At 43.9% G+C, this 16,357-nt stretch overlaps 1 protein-coding gene across 5 annotated transcripts in view; it reads left to right on the top strand.

Annotated features, from left to right (window-relative positions):
* The window catches only part of ANO4 (anoctamin 4), a 473,781-nt gene that overhangs the window by 306,267 nt on the left and 151,157 nt on the right, over positions 1-16,357 (top strand). For all 5 annotated transcript variants that reach the window (XM_055395518.2, XM_055395515.2, XM_055395519.2 and 2 more), the window contains one exon: positions 15,888-15,988. In XM_055395518.2, coding sequence (XP_055251493.2) covers positions 15,888-15,988 — 101 coding nt within the window. The remainder of the gene's footprint in view (positions 1-15,887; positions 15,989-16,357) is intronic.

Consider the following 16,357-nt stretch of genomic DNA (forward strand, 5'->3'; position numbering starts at 1 on the left):
TTTAGTTTCAAGTATATGGCAAAGTTATCTAGTTACATATATATAATAGGAACTTATGTAATATCTCTTAATAACCTCTAATGGAAAAGAATCTGGAAGAAAATACATAAATATATATATGTATATATTGAGTGTGTATATATTCTTTTTATATATTCTCTTCCAAATTCTTTTCCATTATAGGTTATTACAAGATATTGAGTACAGTTCCCTGTGCTATAGGGTAGGTCATTGTTGTTAACCTGTTTTATACATAGCAGTGTGTATGTGTTAATCCTAAACTAATATGTTAAACCTGTTTTAGATTTATATTGCTGCATAAGAGAGTACATCAAACTTTAAAAGCTTAAAACAGTCCATGTTTATGATCTCATAGTTTCTCTGTGGGTCAAAAGTCTGGACTCATTGGGGTCTTCTAATCAGGATGCCACAAGGTTGCCATTAGGATTTCATCCAGGCTTCATTCCTTCTGAGTTCAAGGTCTTTTACATAGTTATTGGCAGAATTTATTTCCTTGTGGTTGTCAGACTAAAGTTCCGCCTTTCCTGCTTGGCTGTCAATTAGAGGCTCCTCTCAGCTCTTAGGGGCTGCTCACAACTCCTGGTCTTCCCAGGCTTTCTCACAACATGGTAACTTAGTTCTTTAAAGGCTGCAGAAGGATCTCTCTGACATTGAAACTGTTTCAAAGACTGACGTGATTGATTCAGGCCAATCCAGGGTAATCTTTCTGTTCATTCACTCAAAGTTAACAGTTTAGTATCCCAATCCCAGGAATGCCATCCCCTCATATTCACAGGTTCCACCTATTTTGTTATTAAGGATCTGTATTCAAGTAGGGTGGAAATCTTGGGGACCGTCTTATAATTCAACTTGTCACATAACTTGCAACCTAAAGGAGCAGGAATTTATCAGGCAGAGAAAACAGCATATGAGAAAACACTGAGGCTGTCAGGAGTCTGGTGATGGAAAGAAGAAATGAGGGCCATGTGACTGGAACCCAGAGAAAGGAAAAATGATACAAGATAAAGGAGCAGCTGGATCATGCATTGGCCACCCCGGTGATTTTCCAGTCAGTCATGGGATACCATGGATCACAATGTATTTTTAAAGATGTCTCTGATGTCAGCGAGAATACGCAAGGCAAGAATGGAACTAGAGGGAGCCCAGCTTCTAGAAGTCTTCAAGGAGCTAGATGATGGAGACTTAAAGGAGGATGGTGGTGGTGGAGATGAAAAGAAATGGATGGATTTGAGAGAAATGTAAGAGGTGGAATCAGTTAAGACACAACAATTGACTGAATACGGTCTAAGGAAAAAGAAGTCAAAGCTGACTCCTGGACTTAAGAGGCTGATTGTGCCATTTGCTGAATCTGGGGACAATGAGAAGAGCAGTGTTTTCCAGGAAAGTGGATCTATTTTAGACACACTGGTTGTGATGCACCCATGAGGTTATCAGGGTAGATAGTATGTTGGCCATTGTTGCTGATCTGGAACTCAGAGGAAGGGTCTGAACCAAAGATAGGAATCTGAGAGATAGGCGACACCTAAAGCCATTGGGAAGGAATGCAGTCTTCCAGGGAGAACAGGTAGAATGGACTAGAGTCTGGATGGAGTCCTTGGAGAGCCTCATGTAAAGATATGCCAAAGAGGAGTGAGGAGCAAATTCATACACCTGTTTCCTATCTGTTAGTGTTAGTTACTCGTTTGTGTCTGACTCTCTGCAACCTCAAAGCCTGCCAGGCTCCTCTGTCCATGGAATTTCCCAGGCACGACTACTGGAGTGGGTAGCCATTCCTTTCTCCAGAGGACCTTTCCACCCTGTGAAGTTGAACCTGTGTCTCCTTCATTGCAGGCAATTTCTTTACCATCTGAGGCACCAGTTCAGTTCAGTTGCTCAGTCGTGTCCGACTCTTTGCGACCCCATGAATCACAGCACACCAGGCCTCCCTGTCCATCACCAACTCCCGGAGTTCACTCAAACTCATGTCCATCGAGTTGGTGATGCCATCCAGCCATCTCATTCTCTGTCATCCCCTTCTCCTCCCGCCCCCAATCCTTCCCAGCATCAGAGTCTTTTCCAGTGAGTCAACTCGTCACATGAGGTGGCCAAAGTATTGCAGTTTCAGCTTTAGCATCAGTCCTTCCAATGAACACCCAGGATTGATCTCCAGAGAAGTCCTATTTCCTGGCTAATGCTAATGTTATCTTCAAGGAATGAGCACTGTGACCATTTAGGAACATACAGTATCTCAGGGGCTTTTCTCTACCAAGGCATAACGAGAGAGAGAGAGGGAGGGAGGGAGAGAGGGAGGAAAAGAGAATGTGTGTGTGTGCATGTACATGAGTTGTGGAGAGAGAATTGCATCAGAATCAGCTGAAGAGCTTTTATGAAACTACACTCAGGAATTCTGAGGAGCCCTCAGGGAACCAAGAATGAAAAAGTAAAAAGAAACAAAAAGGCCTTTTTAGAAACATATGCCCTCATTTTTCAGAGAAAGCTTGAAGTTCAGAAAAGTGCAAGTCATTTGCCCAGTGACACACAGCTGAGTTGATGGCAGCCCCACTTGAAAGGGGTTGAAATTGCTTAGCGATTACTCTGAACCCTTCAGCCCTCCAGAAGTGTACATTTCTCCATCTGTTTCAGAGGCTACGTTCCAGATATACCAAAAAAAATTCTACCATCAGCTGTAAATTAGCAGCATGTTCTCCATGCATTCAGTAGCTAGGGAGGAAGAAGGAAATTCTTGTAGAGCTACTTGCCATATGACCATGTAGCTTCAGAGCAATCATGCTTTATACTCTCCTCATTTTACAAATCAGGAAACTGAGGCTTATGAACTAGGAGCATGCCAGGAACACACAGGGAATGTGAGTGGCAGAACCAGGCTTCAAGTTTTGTTTTTTTTAACCACTGACCTGACATTCATTCACAAATGTCATTAGGATATTTAAAGGAAACTGTATCTACTGTACCTTGGAGTTCAATGTATAACTAAGCATTTTTTAAAAAATAAAATGATGATGGAATTGAATGCACAAGAACATACCTTCATGAGCCCACCTGTCCTCTTGCGAAGCAGCAGGTCTGAAGCCCAGCTGCCTTGGTGAGAATCCGGCTCCCTCCTTCCTCGCCATGTGATCTTAGCCCAGGTCTCTGTGCTTTAGGACCTCATCTGTGGTGAAACAGCATAAGAAGCTGCCTGCTTCATAGGGTTGGTGTGGTGATGACGTTATTTAATGTTTGTGAAAGCCCTAAAACACCAAGTAGCGTGTGTTACACTCTGTAACTGCTCCCACCTCTACTGCTGCTATTTAGTTTTTCTCTGAGAGTCTTATCTGAGTTCCTAATTGGAAATTCATCTCTCCTTTTTGCCCCAGAATTTTTGGGGTTTGCTCTGTTCTCTTGACAGTATGGTTCTGAGAGAGTGAAATCCTGGTAGTTGCCTGAGTGGGTAGTGGAGAGAGGCAAGCGGCTACCCCAGTATGACCCTTTGTGCTGAATAGATTGCATCATGGAGTGTCTTTATGCCTCGGGCCCTCATCCTTTGATTTCTGCCTGGAAGACACTTTCCCTGGGTAATGGAATGGCCTCCTTTCCCACGTCTTCATGTTTCTGTTCAAATGTCACCTTATCAAAAGGCCCGTCCATAGCACTCTGTCTAAAATAGCATTTCCTTCTCACCATTACTTTCTATTTCCCTCCCTTTTTTATTCTTCTTCAGAGCACACCCTCGGCAGTATCATGTGTCTTATTTATTGAGGGCTGTGTCCCCAGTAGAACTTGAGCTCTGTGAGGATGGGGATTTGGTTTGTTTCATCCACAGCTATATGCCCAGCACCCAGGACAGTCCCTACTCACAGCAGACCCTCAGTGAAGCTTTGTGGATGACATGAGTGGATGAGTAGTGAATTGTTGTTCAGTTGTGTCCAACTCTTTGCAACCCCATGGACTGCAGCATGCCAGGCTTCCCTGTCCTTCACTATCTCCTGGAGTTCGTTCAGAACTCATGTCCACTGAGTCAGTGATGCCATCCAACCATCTCATCCTCTGTCACTCCCTTTTCTTCATGCCCTCAGCCTTTCCCAGCATCAGGGTTTTTTCCCCGTGAGTTGGCTCTTTGCATCAGGTGGCCAAAGTATTGGAGCTTCAGCTTTAGCATCAGTCCTTCCAATGAATATTCAAGGTTGATTTCCTTTAGGATTGACTGGTTTGATCTCCTTGCAGTCCAAGTGACTCTCAAGAGTCTTCTTCAGCACCATGGCTTGAAAGCATCAGTTCCTCAGTGCTCAACCTTCATAATGGTCCAATTCTCACATCTGTACATGACTACTATCGCTTTGACCATGCAGACTTTTTTCGGCAAAGTGACGTCTCAGCTTTTTAACACACTGTCTAGGTTTGTCACAGTGTTCCTTCCAAGGAGCAAGCATCTTTTAATTTCCTGTCTGGAGTCACCATCTGCAGTGATCTTGGAGCCCAAGAAAATGCTAAGTTACAGTTCATGTGATGAGATGCATGGTCAGCTGCAGAGACTACTGTGATTTCCAGGTGCCCTTCTGCTGAACGAGTTTGGAACAGTTTGTGTGATTCTAGTCCATGCTTTGCAGATGAGGAAGCTGAGGGCAGAGACGAGGCCAGGCTCCAATTCTAAGAGGCAAGTCAGAGCCAGGACTGGGCAGTTTTTGATATGTTTTCACAGGTTGTTTTAATCTGTATGGTAGAATAGCCCCAAAAGTTTGCAGCCTCGGGGATCATGTTGTTTCTGTGTGGCCAGTGAGTTCATGAAGGCAATGGCAAGCCACTCCAGTACTCTTGCCTGGAAAATCCCATGGGCAGAAGAGCCTGGTAGGCTGAAGTCCATGGGGTCGCTAAGAGTCGGACACGACTGAGCGCCTTTACTTTCACCTTTCACTTTCATGCATTGGAGAAGGAAATGGCAACCCACTCCAGTATTCTTGCCTGGAGAATCCCAGGGACGGGGGAGCCTGGTGGGCTGCTGTCTATGGGGTCACACAGAGTCAGACACGACCGAAGCGACTTAGCAGCAGCAGCAGCAGTGAGAAGTTCATAGTCAGAGAAGTGAGGTGACTCACCCAAGTTCGCGAGACAGGACCTGGCCCAGGCATTCTTTCCACCACAGAGCAGCATGTGGTTGGCTGTTGGCCAGTGATCACCTGACAAGTGACATCAAGGAGACTTCTAGAAAGTACCTAAGCCTAGGTCTCCTTTAGTCTTCTCTGCTCTAATGAAGTTTCAGCTCTTTTAAGACAGTTGTCTTCAAGATTATGGGGATCATCTTTTGAGCTGAGGTGGCCTTTTTAATTTCGACAGCCTCTTGCAGGGCCCCTAGTTGACTTTAGGGTACCCTGCAACTGACCTAGACCCATGGGGGCTATTTCCAAACAGACCCCTGTTTCCTTCCCTACTCACCTGTTCCCTGTCCCTGTTTGGCACAAATTTAACCCCAGGATGCACTTGTATCTTAGATGAATCAAATGAGCTTACAAGTGAGAGCGAGACGGCTTTCTGTGAGCCAGGCACTCACTCTGTGATGTCCATGTAAAGGAACCTGTTCAGTTTTCACATGCAGTTGCCCCTCCTCGTAACCTCCAGGCAAATACCTCGTTGTTCCTAATGTTCCATAGCTATACTTTCATGGCCAAAATCGGGAAACCAGGTGGGAAGAAAGAAATCTTGTTTCTCAATTAAACCTTTAACTTTGAAACACATTTTCAAATGCTCTAATGAACCTACCTGCAATGCAAAAGATCTGGGTTCAATCCCTGGGTCAGGAAGATCACCTGGAGAAGGAAATGGCTATCCACTTTAGTATGCTTGCTTAGAGAATTCCATGGACAGAGGAGCCTGATGGGCTTCACTCCCTGGGGTTGCAAAGAGTGGGACACAGCTGAGTAACTAACACTTTCACTTTAATAATTCACAAGACTTCCTTCTTATCATTTAAAGAGTATTTTATGTGCATAAGGAACTAGCTAAGTACTCTGCATCCCTTAAACCCTATAGTCCTCAGAAGAACTCTGAAATAAGTGCTGCTATTGTTCCCATTTCACAGATGAGAGAATTGAGGCTTACAGAGATTAAATACCTTATTCAAGCTACTAATAGCAGGTCTGGCACTTGACCTAACTCCAAAGCTGAGACTTTTAACAATTACACTATATGCTTTCTCCTTTCTATTTTTCTTCAGTGTCCAAAGAAAGGTTGCATATCATCATATAGCTCTTACGTAATTCTACTCAAATTTCACATATAGTTTTTATCTCTGTAACTTAGTTATTAGCTTCTCAGGGGCAGGAATGATCTCTTTTTTTTTTTGTATAGCCCAAAGCCAGTTGCCTTATTATAACATAAATGACCCTTCCCCAGCACAAGGCAAATGGTTAATAAACATGCAATAAATATTTGATGAAGAAATGATTAACCAAATCCTTTAAAATTGCTTTCCTTTCTCCTGCTACCTTTTAAAAAAGGCCACCATCCTGTTTCATTAGAACCCAATCAGTGAAAATGGACCTGAAATGAAAATAGATTGATAAAAATTTCCCAGAATAAGGTTTCTATGGCAGACGTGAGGTCTAGTCCATTTCTTCTGCATGCACACATATCCTCCATTTATGACTTTGTACACGATCATGATCTCATTCAGGCAAGCATCATAGGTCAAACAAAACTCACAATTGCAGTGAGGTTTTTCTTTGAAAGCAGAGATGTGTGTGTGTCATTGGGGAAGGAGCGAGGGAGGTCCCTGCTGCATGTCCACCTGGGGAAACCTGGGACATTGCCAGGGGTGTTCAGCACCTGGGAATCCTTGGAAAAGTGTAGGAAAACCACAGCCTCAGAACCCTGGGTGCAGAGCCACTTCTCATCTCTTGATGAGATGTTCTCCGATAGCCAACAGCTCTCGACAGCGTGGACCAGGGCAGTTGTGTGTGGGCTTCGTTCACTGGTCGGTATGTGCTGTGTGGTACAGAGGTGTGCTGGAAGAGGGACAGGGCGTAGTGTGCCTGCCTCAAACACAGCTGTGACTCAGGAGAACCAGCTGGAACACGGATGTTCCCAGCTTCCCTTCAAGGAACAAGCCGGACACTGTGAGAGCGGAGATCCCCCTCAGCTCCGCGTTAGAATCAGGACCCGGCCATGGGCAGGGTGAGCAGGTGAAGGGGAGGCGGCTGCAGCAGCAGGGCTGGGACCAGGGGCCCTGCTGAACAAGGTCACCTCTATGCAGCAGCCCAGTGTCCGCAGGAAGGGTGACCTAAACTGCCCCTGGCTTATCCAGCGCCGCTCATCGCTTCATCCTTCTAGAAACCCATTTCTCCTGGCTCTGCTCTGTCCCTCTGGTTCCCACCTCCTCCTCTGATGGCTCCTTCCCAGTCCCCTCTGATGGCTGCTTTCTCCTCTTCCAAACCTCTTAAGTGTTAGTGTGTCCTGAGACTTGGTCCTTCCCACTTTCCTCCACTCTTTCCTTCGGTGATCTCATCAAGTTCTGTGCTTTTAAATATCAGCTACATGCCTGCGATTCTCAGTAAGTCCCACCCTCTGAGAGCCAGACTCCTGTATCCATTTGCCTACTTCAACCTTCTGTGTAACCATCACCCAGGCACTTCACACATGCATATCCCAAAGTCAGCAACCTTCTTCTCCCTGACTGGCCTCTGTGTCAGTGCATGGTGCTAACCATCCCAGTTTCCTGGGCAAAGCAACCTGCACAGGACTCTAAGACACTGAATTGTTTCTCACTCTCACTGGATCAATCCCAGATTTACCTCCAGGTAAATCTCAAGTCTGTCCATTTCTCTCCTGTCGTCATGTCCACATTCTGGTTCCAGCCACCGTCTTGTCTCACCTGGCCTCCTGGAGTAACTTTCCTAGTGAACTTTTCAGTCCTGTGCTGCCTCTGGGAATTCCCCACGGGTTACTCAGATTGTGCTTTATTTTTTAAAATATTTATTTATTTGGCTACCCTGGGTCTTAGTTGTGGCACGCAGGATCTTCAGTCTTTGTTGAAACCTGGGTTCTGTAGTTGTGACATGCAGGATCTTTAGTTGCAGCTGGCAGACTCTTTAGTTGTGGCATCTAGTTCCCTAACCAGGGATCAAACCTGGGTTCACTTCATAAGAGTCCAGAATCTTAGCCATTGGACCACCAAGGAAGTCCCCAGGGTATATTTTCTGAAACGAGTGATCCCATCACCTCTCTGCCTTTAACCCATTGGTAACTTTGCATTGACCTTAGAAAATAAAATTCAGACTCCTAACAGCATTGAACCTGGCCTGGCAGGGTCTGTTCCCAGCTCTCCCCTTCAGCCCTGTGATCAGGTGTTCTCCCTGCCTCACACTTTACAGTGTCCAGTCACTGGAGGCTTCGGTTCCTGGTGTTGTCTCTGATCTCTGGGTCTTCACACTTGCTGTTGTCTCTGCTTGGAATACTTTTCACTTCGCTTCCCCCATGGCTAGCATCCTTCTCACCTTTTGAATATGAGGTTGGATGTTACGCCCGCAGGGATCAAACGGCTGATCTAAAGCAACTAAAGCAAGTACCCCACTTCTTCTGGCACGCAGCACTATATTCTTATCTTTTTTACAACTTTTCATAATTTTAGCTCATATGTTTACTTGTTGTTTAATGTCTGTCTCCAGACTGTAAATTTGGGTGCCTGTAATATACCTGATCGCCGAAAAATTGGTGCTTTTGAACTGTGGTGTTGGAGAAGACTCTTGAGAGTCCCTTGTACTGCAAGGAGATCCAACCAGTCCATTCTAAAGGAGATCAATCCTGGGTGTTCATTGGAAGGACTGATGCTGAAGCTGAAACTGCAATACTTTGGCTACCTCATGCGACGAGTTGACTCACTGGAAAAGACTCTGATGCTGGGAAAGATTGGGGGTGGGAGGAGAAGGGGACGACAGAGAATGAGATGGCTGGATGGCATCACCGACTTGATGGACATGAGTTTGAGTGAACTCTGGGAGTTGGTGATGGACAGGGAGGCCTGGCGTGCTGTGATTCATGGGGTCGTGGAGAGTCGGACACGACTGAGCGACTGAACTGAACTGAATATACCTGACCACCTGGCAGAGAACCTGATATGCCAGTTCAGTCACTCAGTCATGTAACTCTTTGCAACCCCATGGACTGTAGCACGTCAGGCCTCCCTGTCCATCACCAACACCCGGAGTTCACTCAAACTCATGTCCATTGAGTCAGTGATGCCATCCAACCGTCTCACCCTCTGTCATCCCCTTCTCCTCCCGCCCCCAACCTTTCCCAGCATCAGAGTCTTTTCCAGTGAGTCAGCTCTTCGCATGAGGTGGCCAAAGTATTGGAGTTTCAGCTTTAGCATCAGTCCTTCCAATGAACACCCAGGACTGATCTCCTTTAGGATGGACTGATTGGACCTCCTTGTAGTTCAAGGGACTCTCAAGAGTCTTTTCCAACACCACAGTTGAAAAGCATCAATTCTTCGGTGCTCAGCTTTCTTTATAGTCCGACTCTCACATCCATACATGACTACTGGAAAAACCATAGCTTTGACTAGACAGACCTTTTTCGTAAAGATCTCTGCTTTTTAATATGCTGTCTAAGTTGGTCATAGCTTTTCTTCCACAGAGCAAGCGTCTTTTAATTTCATGGCTGCAGTCACCATCCACAGTAATTTTGGAGCCCCCCAAAATAATGTCTGTCACTGTTTCCACTGTTTCCCCATCTATTTGCCATGAAGTGATGGGCCCAGATGCCAATGATCTCAGTTTTCTGAATGTTGAGTTTTAAGCCAATTTTTCACTCTCCTCTTTCACCTTCATCAGGAGGCTCTTTAGTTCTTCGCTTTCTGCCGTAAGGGTGGTGTCATTTGCATATGTGAAGTTATTGTTATTTCTCCTGACAGTCTTGATTCCTGATATGTAGTAGTCACTCAATGAATGTCTGATGAATGAATGAATGGATGTCCTTGGAGGAATATGTAGGGATGTGGAGGGAAAGGAGATGGGCATTGGGAACTTGACTTTCAGAATTTCTTCTGGTTTAGACTTGTAGTCAAAGGCTGGAAAATCCTGTTCAGGCAGTAGTTTCTTATTTGTCACATTCACAGATTGTAACTAGGTAACCAGTAGTGCTGTGTTCTTCCTCCCACCGCCAGTGTGGCTATGGCCTTTCTTGGAGATGATGCTAGCATGTTTTCGGAGGTACTGTGAGCACCTCACCTGTTTTATGCCGTGTGATACAACTCGGCTGATAGCTGTCGCTATCCTTTCCCATGTCACAGTTGAACAGACTGAGGTGCAGAGGGGTTCAGCAGGCCGGGACCTCGGAGCTGGTGAGAGGCAGACATGTGACTCCGTGCAGCTGAACCTCAGGGTCTGCCTTCCTATCCAGCCTCTGTGCTGCAACTGCCCACGTGGCTCTGTCCCTGTACTCTCCTCCGAACTGACCTTATCCAATCCCACGGATTTAAACATTGTCTCTCTCCTGGCCATATTTATTTTGTATCTCTGACTCAGACTGCTCCCCCAAGCTCCAGACACAGTTGGGTCTGGACTCATTTATCCACCCACAAGATGTCTTTTCATGGGCGTTAAGAGCTTAATGTGTCCTAAAGTAAGTTTGTGATGTACCTCCATGCCCCCACTCCCAAACCTTTTCTCCATCAGTGTCCTCTTTTCAGCCATAGTTCTGGGGGTCATGAGATGAAGAGATGTGTATATTTACGCATTTTTAAAAGGTGGATTGCTTGGCTTAGATAATGGCATGCTATTTATTTTTTTCCTTATGGTTACCTTATCTAACCTTCAAGGCAAGGACCAAAATTTATGTATCTTTGCATTCCCAGCATCTATACATAGATCATGTTCAATATGTTCTTGTTAAATGAACAAGAAAGAAGAAAAGTTTTCTGTGGATCTTACCTTTTTCTATTCCAGGTGTTTTCCATGGTACTTTTAATTTCTCCAGTCATTCTTCTAAGGAGATTTTCCAAACTCCTCTAAATGGTCATTTTTCTTCTCCCCAAGGTTCTAACCTAAGGGGTTTTTATTGTAGTATATTAATGAAACAACTCTGTTTCAAAAAATCATTTTCATTTCTCTTCGTTTCAGTACTTGCACACTTGGATTTATGTGGAAAGGAATACTTAATAAGAAGGAAAACCTATTTAGATCCAGTTAGTATAATCATTCAGTACTCGAGAAGAAGAGTGATGTATGAGCGTATAATTAGCAGTCATGTTTCACATTTATTTTTCTGAGCTGAAGTTCAGTTTCTCCTTAAAAACAGAAAATAATAAGCCCCATACACACATAGACACAGGCATGCACACATGCAGACCCTCCACACACATAACACATAAACAGACACCCATCATCATTCAAGGGAATTCAGTTAACATTTTTCTCAAGCTTATCAAGATAATCTTCAGTTTAGTTCAGTCGCTTAGTCATGCCCAACTCTTTGCGACCCCATGAATCACATCATGCCAGGCCTCCCTGTCCATCACAAACTCCCGGAGTTCACTCAAACTCATGTCCATCGAGTCGGTGATGCCATCCAGCCATCTCATTCTCTGTCGTCCCTTAAATATAGCTTAATTTCCCCTCTTTGTTTGTGTAAACTGATAAAGAATTCAGAGATTATGTGTCTTCAATGCATGTAAAAGTCATGGATTTATTTAAACCTCGGAGTTTATCAGATAAAATGGACAGACTCAAGGGATGTGGGTAGGGACTCAGATTTGAGTGAAATAAACTTTCAGTTTAGCTGTGGGTGAATTATTAGTCTCTTTCCTTTTTTAAGAAATTAAAGCCTCTCTTACAAGTTTGAGAATAAAATGAGGTAATGTATAAAAGTGCTTGTAAAATTATACAGCACTAAAAGTAATAAAGTGATGATAGAAAATAAATGTAACGGGCTTTATAATCATTGTTATAATTGAAATAAGAAGAAAATGGAATTTTTTTAAGGCATACTGAGTGACTCAAAGCAGTTGCTCATTTATGCAGAAAATGGTTGAAATCCCATGTTAGAATTTTAGTTGAGTCAGTATGTGTTCAGATAATGAACTTGGCTTTTTCACACCCAGAAATATGGCACTTAGAACATGCCCTGAATGGGATGCAGTATTGTGTCCTCCCTAGTGTGTTCATATATTCATGGGAGAGCTGCAAAATGATTATTCTTGAGGTAGACTGTATATTCTCTGTAAAACTAACAATCACAGTAATTCTGTGAAGAGAGTATGTGCTAAGATTTCATGCTCTAAATCAAGGTTTGGTTGATTCTGTGAATCAGCCCTATGGCCGTTTTGTTGTCTTTATTTTGCACAATTTTACTCTTCCTCTCATGAGAAGATGGGAGAAGAAACAACAGGAAGTGAGAACCTTGTCAGAAAATTAGCAAATTTAAAGAATTCCTAGTATCACCATGAAACCTCCCAAGTGAGGAAGCTGCAAAATCTTCCCAGACCCTAAAGCGTATCTTTCTGTTTTCTTTTTTAAAATTTTATTTGACTGTGCGGGGTCTTAGTTGTGGCATGATCTTTAGTTGAAGCATATGAAGTCTTTTTTTTTTATTGGAGGCTAATTATTTTACAATATTATATTGGTTGGTTTTGCCATACATTGCCATGAATCCGCCCCGGCTGTACATCAGTTCCCCTTCCTGAACCCCCCTCTCACCTCCCTCCTCCATTTATCCTCCCTCTGGGTCATCCCCGCACACCAGCCCCGAGCATCCTGGTGCAGCCTGTGGCCTCTACTTGCCTGATCAGGGATCGAACCTGGGCCCCCTATATTGAGAGTATTGGATCTGGTATTGGACCACCAGGACCACTTCAGATACTGAAGTGTATCTTTATTATTATTATTAGCTTTGGGGGGTCTTCAAAATGCCCAATTTTATCTTTTTTTTTTTTTTACTTTACAATATTGTATTGGTTTTGCCATACATTGACATGAATCCACCACGGGTGTTCAGCATGTGTTCCCCATTCTGAACCCCCCTCCCACCTCCTTCCCCATACCATCCCTCTGGGTCATCCCAGTGCACCAGCCCCGAGCATCCTGTATCACACATCGAACCTGGACTGGCGATTCGTTTCACATATGATAATATACATATTTCAATGCCATTCTCCCAAATCATCCCACCCTCACCCTCTCCCACAGAGTCCAGGAGACTGTTCTATACATCTGTGTCCCTTTTGCTATCTCGCATACAGGGTTATCATTACCATCTTTCTAAATTCCATATATATGCGTTAGTATACTGTATTGGTGTTTTTCTTTCTGGCTTACCTCACTCTGTATACTAGGCTCCAGTTTCATCCACCTCATTAGAACTGATTCAAATGTATTCTTTTTAGTGGCTGAGTAATACTCCATTGTGTACATGTACCACAGCTTTCTTATCCATTTGTCTGCCGATGGACATCTAGGTTGCTTCCATGTCCTGGCTACTATAAACAGTGCTGCGATGAACATTGGGGTACACCTGTCTCTTTAGTAAAAAGGCCCATTTTTAGGAAATACAATATGTCTTCTGCTTTTTAACTTGGAAAACTATTATATATGGAGAAACAATTGGCATTCTTTTCCAAAGCACAAGGAGGTTCAACTGGTGATCTTTGAGACTATCTCAGAGAGTGTGTGTGAGCTGTGTTTCTACATGTTCTTACACAGACATTGCCACCCATGAGCTCATTCACTCTCTACCTGGCTACATGGCTGTGAGCACTCAATGTAGGGAAGTAGTAGGTTACTAAACAGTAAGAAGTTTGTGAAGAGACACAGCATTTGAGTGGTTGCTGGTGTGTTTGTTCCCTGGGTGAGTACCTCGTTTGCAAACAACAGCTACGTGGGCTCCAAGAGTCACCTCGTCTTTATCACTTCCTACTTCATAGGGCTCCCAATTTTTACCTGGGCCAGGACTAACTGTTCACATTTCACCAGGGCTTCCCTGGTGGCTCAGTTGGTAAAGAACCTACATGCAATGCAGGAGACCCAAGTTCAGTCCCTGGTTTGGGGAGATCCCCTGGAGAAGGAAATGGCAACCCCCTCCAGTATTCTTGCCTGGAGAATCCCATGGACAGAGGAGCCTGGTGGGCTACAGTCCATGGGTTTGCAAGAGTCAGAGATGACAGCAACTAAACCACCACCAGGCAAATATTGGTTGAGTGCTCCCTCTAAAGCGGGAACTGTTCTGGGGCCAAAGGATTCAACCATGAAGAACAGAAGCTTTCCTTGTTGTCAGGGGGCTTAAAGATAGGTGTCTGCTTGTCCTACATTGAAAGTTAAAACCTTATTTCAGCCTGAACTGCCAGAAAATTTGATTTTTTTTCCTAACCAGTATCAGGGGTTCCCCTTCACCACTGTGCACTTGGATCCTGGCCCTCCTCCCCATGGGAAAGTCAGCATCACCAAAGTTTCTGAGAATGTTGTCGTTGATACCAGTTTGCTTTTCCATAATATCTTGAGGCATTCTTAGGCCTTAAATACAATATTTATAAGCCCAGCAAGGAGACCCTGAATGAAAATACGAAAAATGAATTACAGTTGCCTTCATCTGCAATGTAAAAACAATTCCCTACAGTGCAAATGTACACCTGCTAAAGCATAAAGTTGAGGTTTTTTTGTCAGGTGTGTAAAAATATTGACTTGTGTATAGATACTGTTATAAGGAGAGTTCAGCCACAAAGGCCCAACACATCTTAAATTATGAAAGTTTAAATTGATTTTCTTAAACTGTAAACACTTAAACGGTATGCAGTTCAGGATGACCCTGTGTGGAAAGATAAGGATAAATAATTGACCATTTGGCTCATTTAAACTGCTCTGGCTTAACGGTTTCTCATCTTTCTTCCACATCCTTCCACAACTCAGCCCTCACCCTGGGAAATGACTTCCAAAGGAAATCTCCTAATAAGGGGTGTCCCTGCTGCCAGAGGCACAGACCAAAACCTGTTAACAGAGAGTGAAGTCCTAGTTTTACAGCCCTAAGTTCTGTGTTGATAAAAAGCCCCAAAGAAGGCAAAGGTTTGGGGCCAAAGAGCACTGTCTTTTGAAAAAGCCTTGCTGATGCTGGCCAGATTTAAGACACATCTCTTAGTTCCCTTTATCCCCCCGACCACCAACTATTGCTGTTGCCTGAGTGATTGAGAGCATCTCTGTCCGTTTCACTGTGACTCTCCCGTATTATCTTCCATGCAGCAGCCACAGTGGTCTTTGAACACCTAAATCAAAATGACTTCCCCATGTACCTGGCATAAAGCTGAACTGTGTTCTTGTGGCCTGTGAAGCACTGCATACTAGCTCCTGCTCACCTTTCCAGCCTCTTCTCATGCCAGTCTCCCAGCACCTCCACCCTCCTCCTTGCCCCTCCACTACAGGACATACTAAGCTGTTTCCCAGCCTAGGGGCTTTGCACCCAGAACATTCAGCTTTTTACCCAACTGGCTCCTTCTTTATATCTCAACTCACATGTCCATTCCTCAGAGAGGACTCTTTTTTTGACCCTTTGTCCAAGGAAATGGGTATGCCACTCCAACTTTTTCTCCCAAGACTCTATTGTCTTCAGAACACTCAACTCTCTGAATCTGTTTCTCTTGTTAATTTGTTTTTGCCTGTCTTCTTTTTATGTGTGTATTTGCAGAATGTAAATGCCATCCGTATCTCTTTTCTTCCCTGCTGGTTCTCCAGAGCCTGACACACAGTAACATATTGATTGAATGGATATGTGCACACATAAGGACCCAGCTTATTGCTGAGAAATGCCCTCCGACCTTAAACTCTGTACAAGTTCATATGTCTAAGTTCCAGTTCAATTGAAACCATAGGAGACTTGGATATACTTTTCAATTTAGTTTCTTTTTTCTGTTTCAGTCCTCTCTAATAAATAGTGACATTATCTTTGTGAAGTTGCATGCCCCATGGGAAGTGCTTGGAAGATACGCAGAACAAATGAATGTAAGAATGCCTTTCAGGTAGGTGTAAAAGTGTTTCTCCCCCACTCTCTCCCTGCTGCTAGTGCACTCCGCTATTGAAACAAATAAAACCAAAATGCAGACTGGAACACTGCTAGAGGGAAAATCCTTTAAATGTTTAGGAAATGCAATAAGTAACTTCATGGCTAATATTGACTTCATGACTTTTTGTGAAAGTGCCTGGCTAATGCAGTCCTTAGAAGGATAGACTGTTAAGAAAGAAATATTTTCCAAGTGGCATTTTCATTTCCAAAGTGCCATTTTTAAAAACCCTGCTTCTTTGAATGGCCAGATGTCAGGATCAGTGCTACAAGTCCTTACTGACTGGTCCCTTCCAGAAAAAAATTAAAGTCTACTTCCATTGCAGCA

This window comes from Moschus berezovskii, chromosome 6 (genome assembly GCF_049115385.1).
Source record: "Moschus berezovskii isolate FMDL1 chromosome 6, NW_MosBer_1.0, whole genome shotgun sequence".
NCBI classification, from domain to species: Eukaryota; Metazoa; Chordata; class Mammalia; order Artiodactyla; family Moschidae; genus Moschus; species Moschus berezovskii.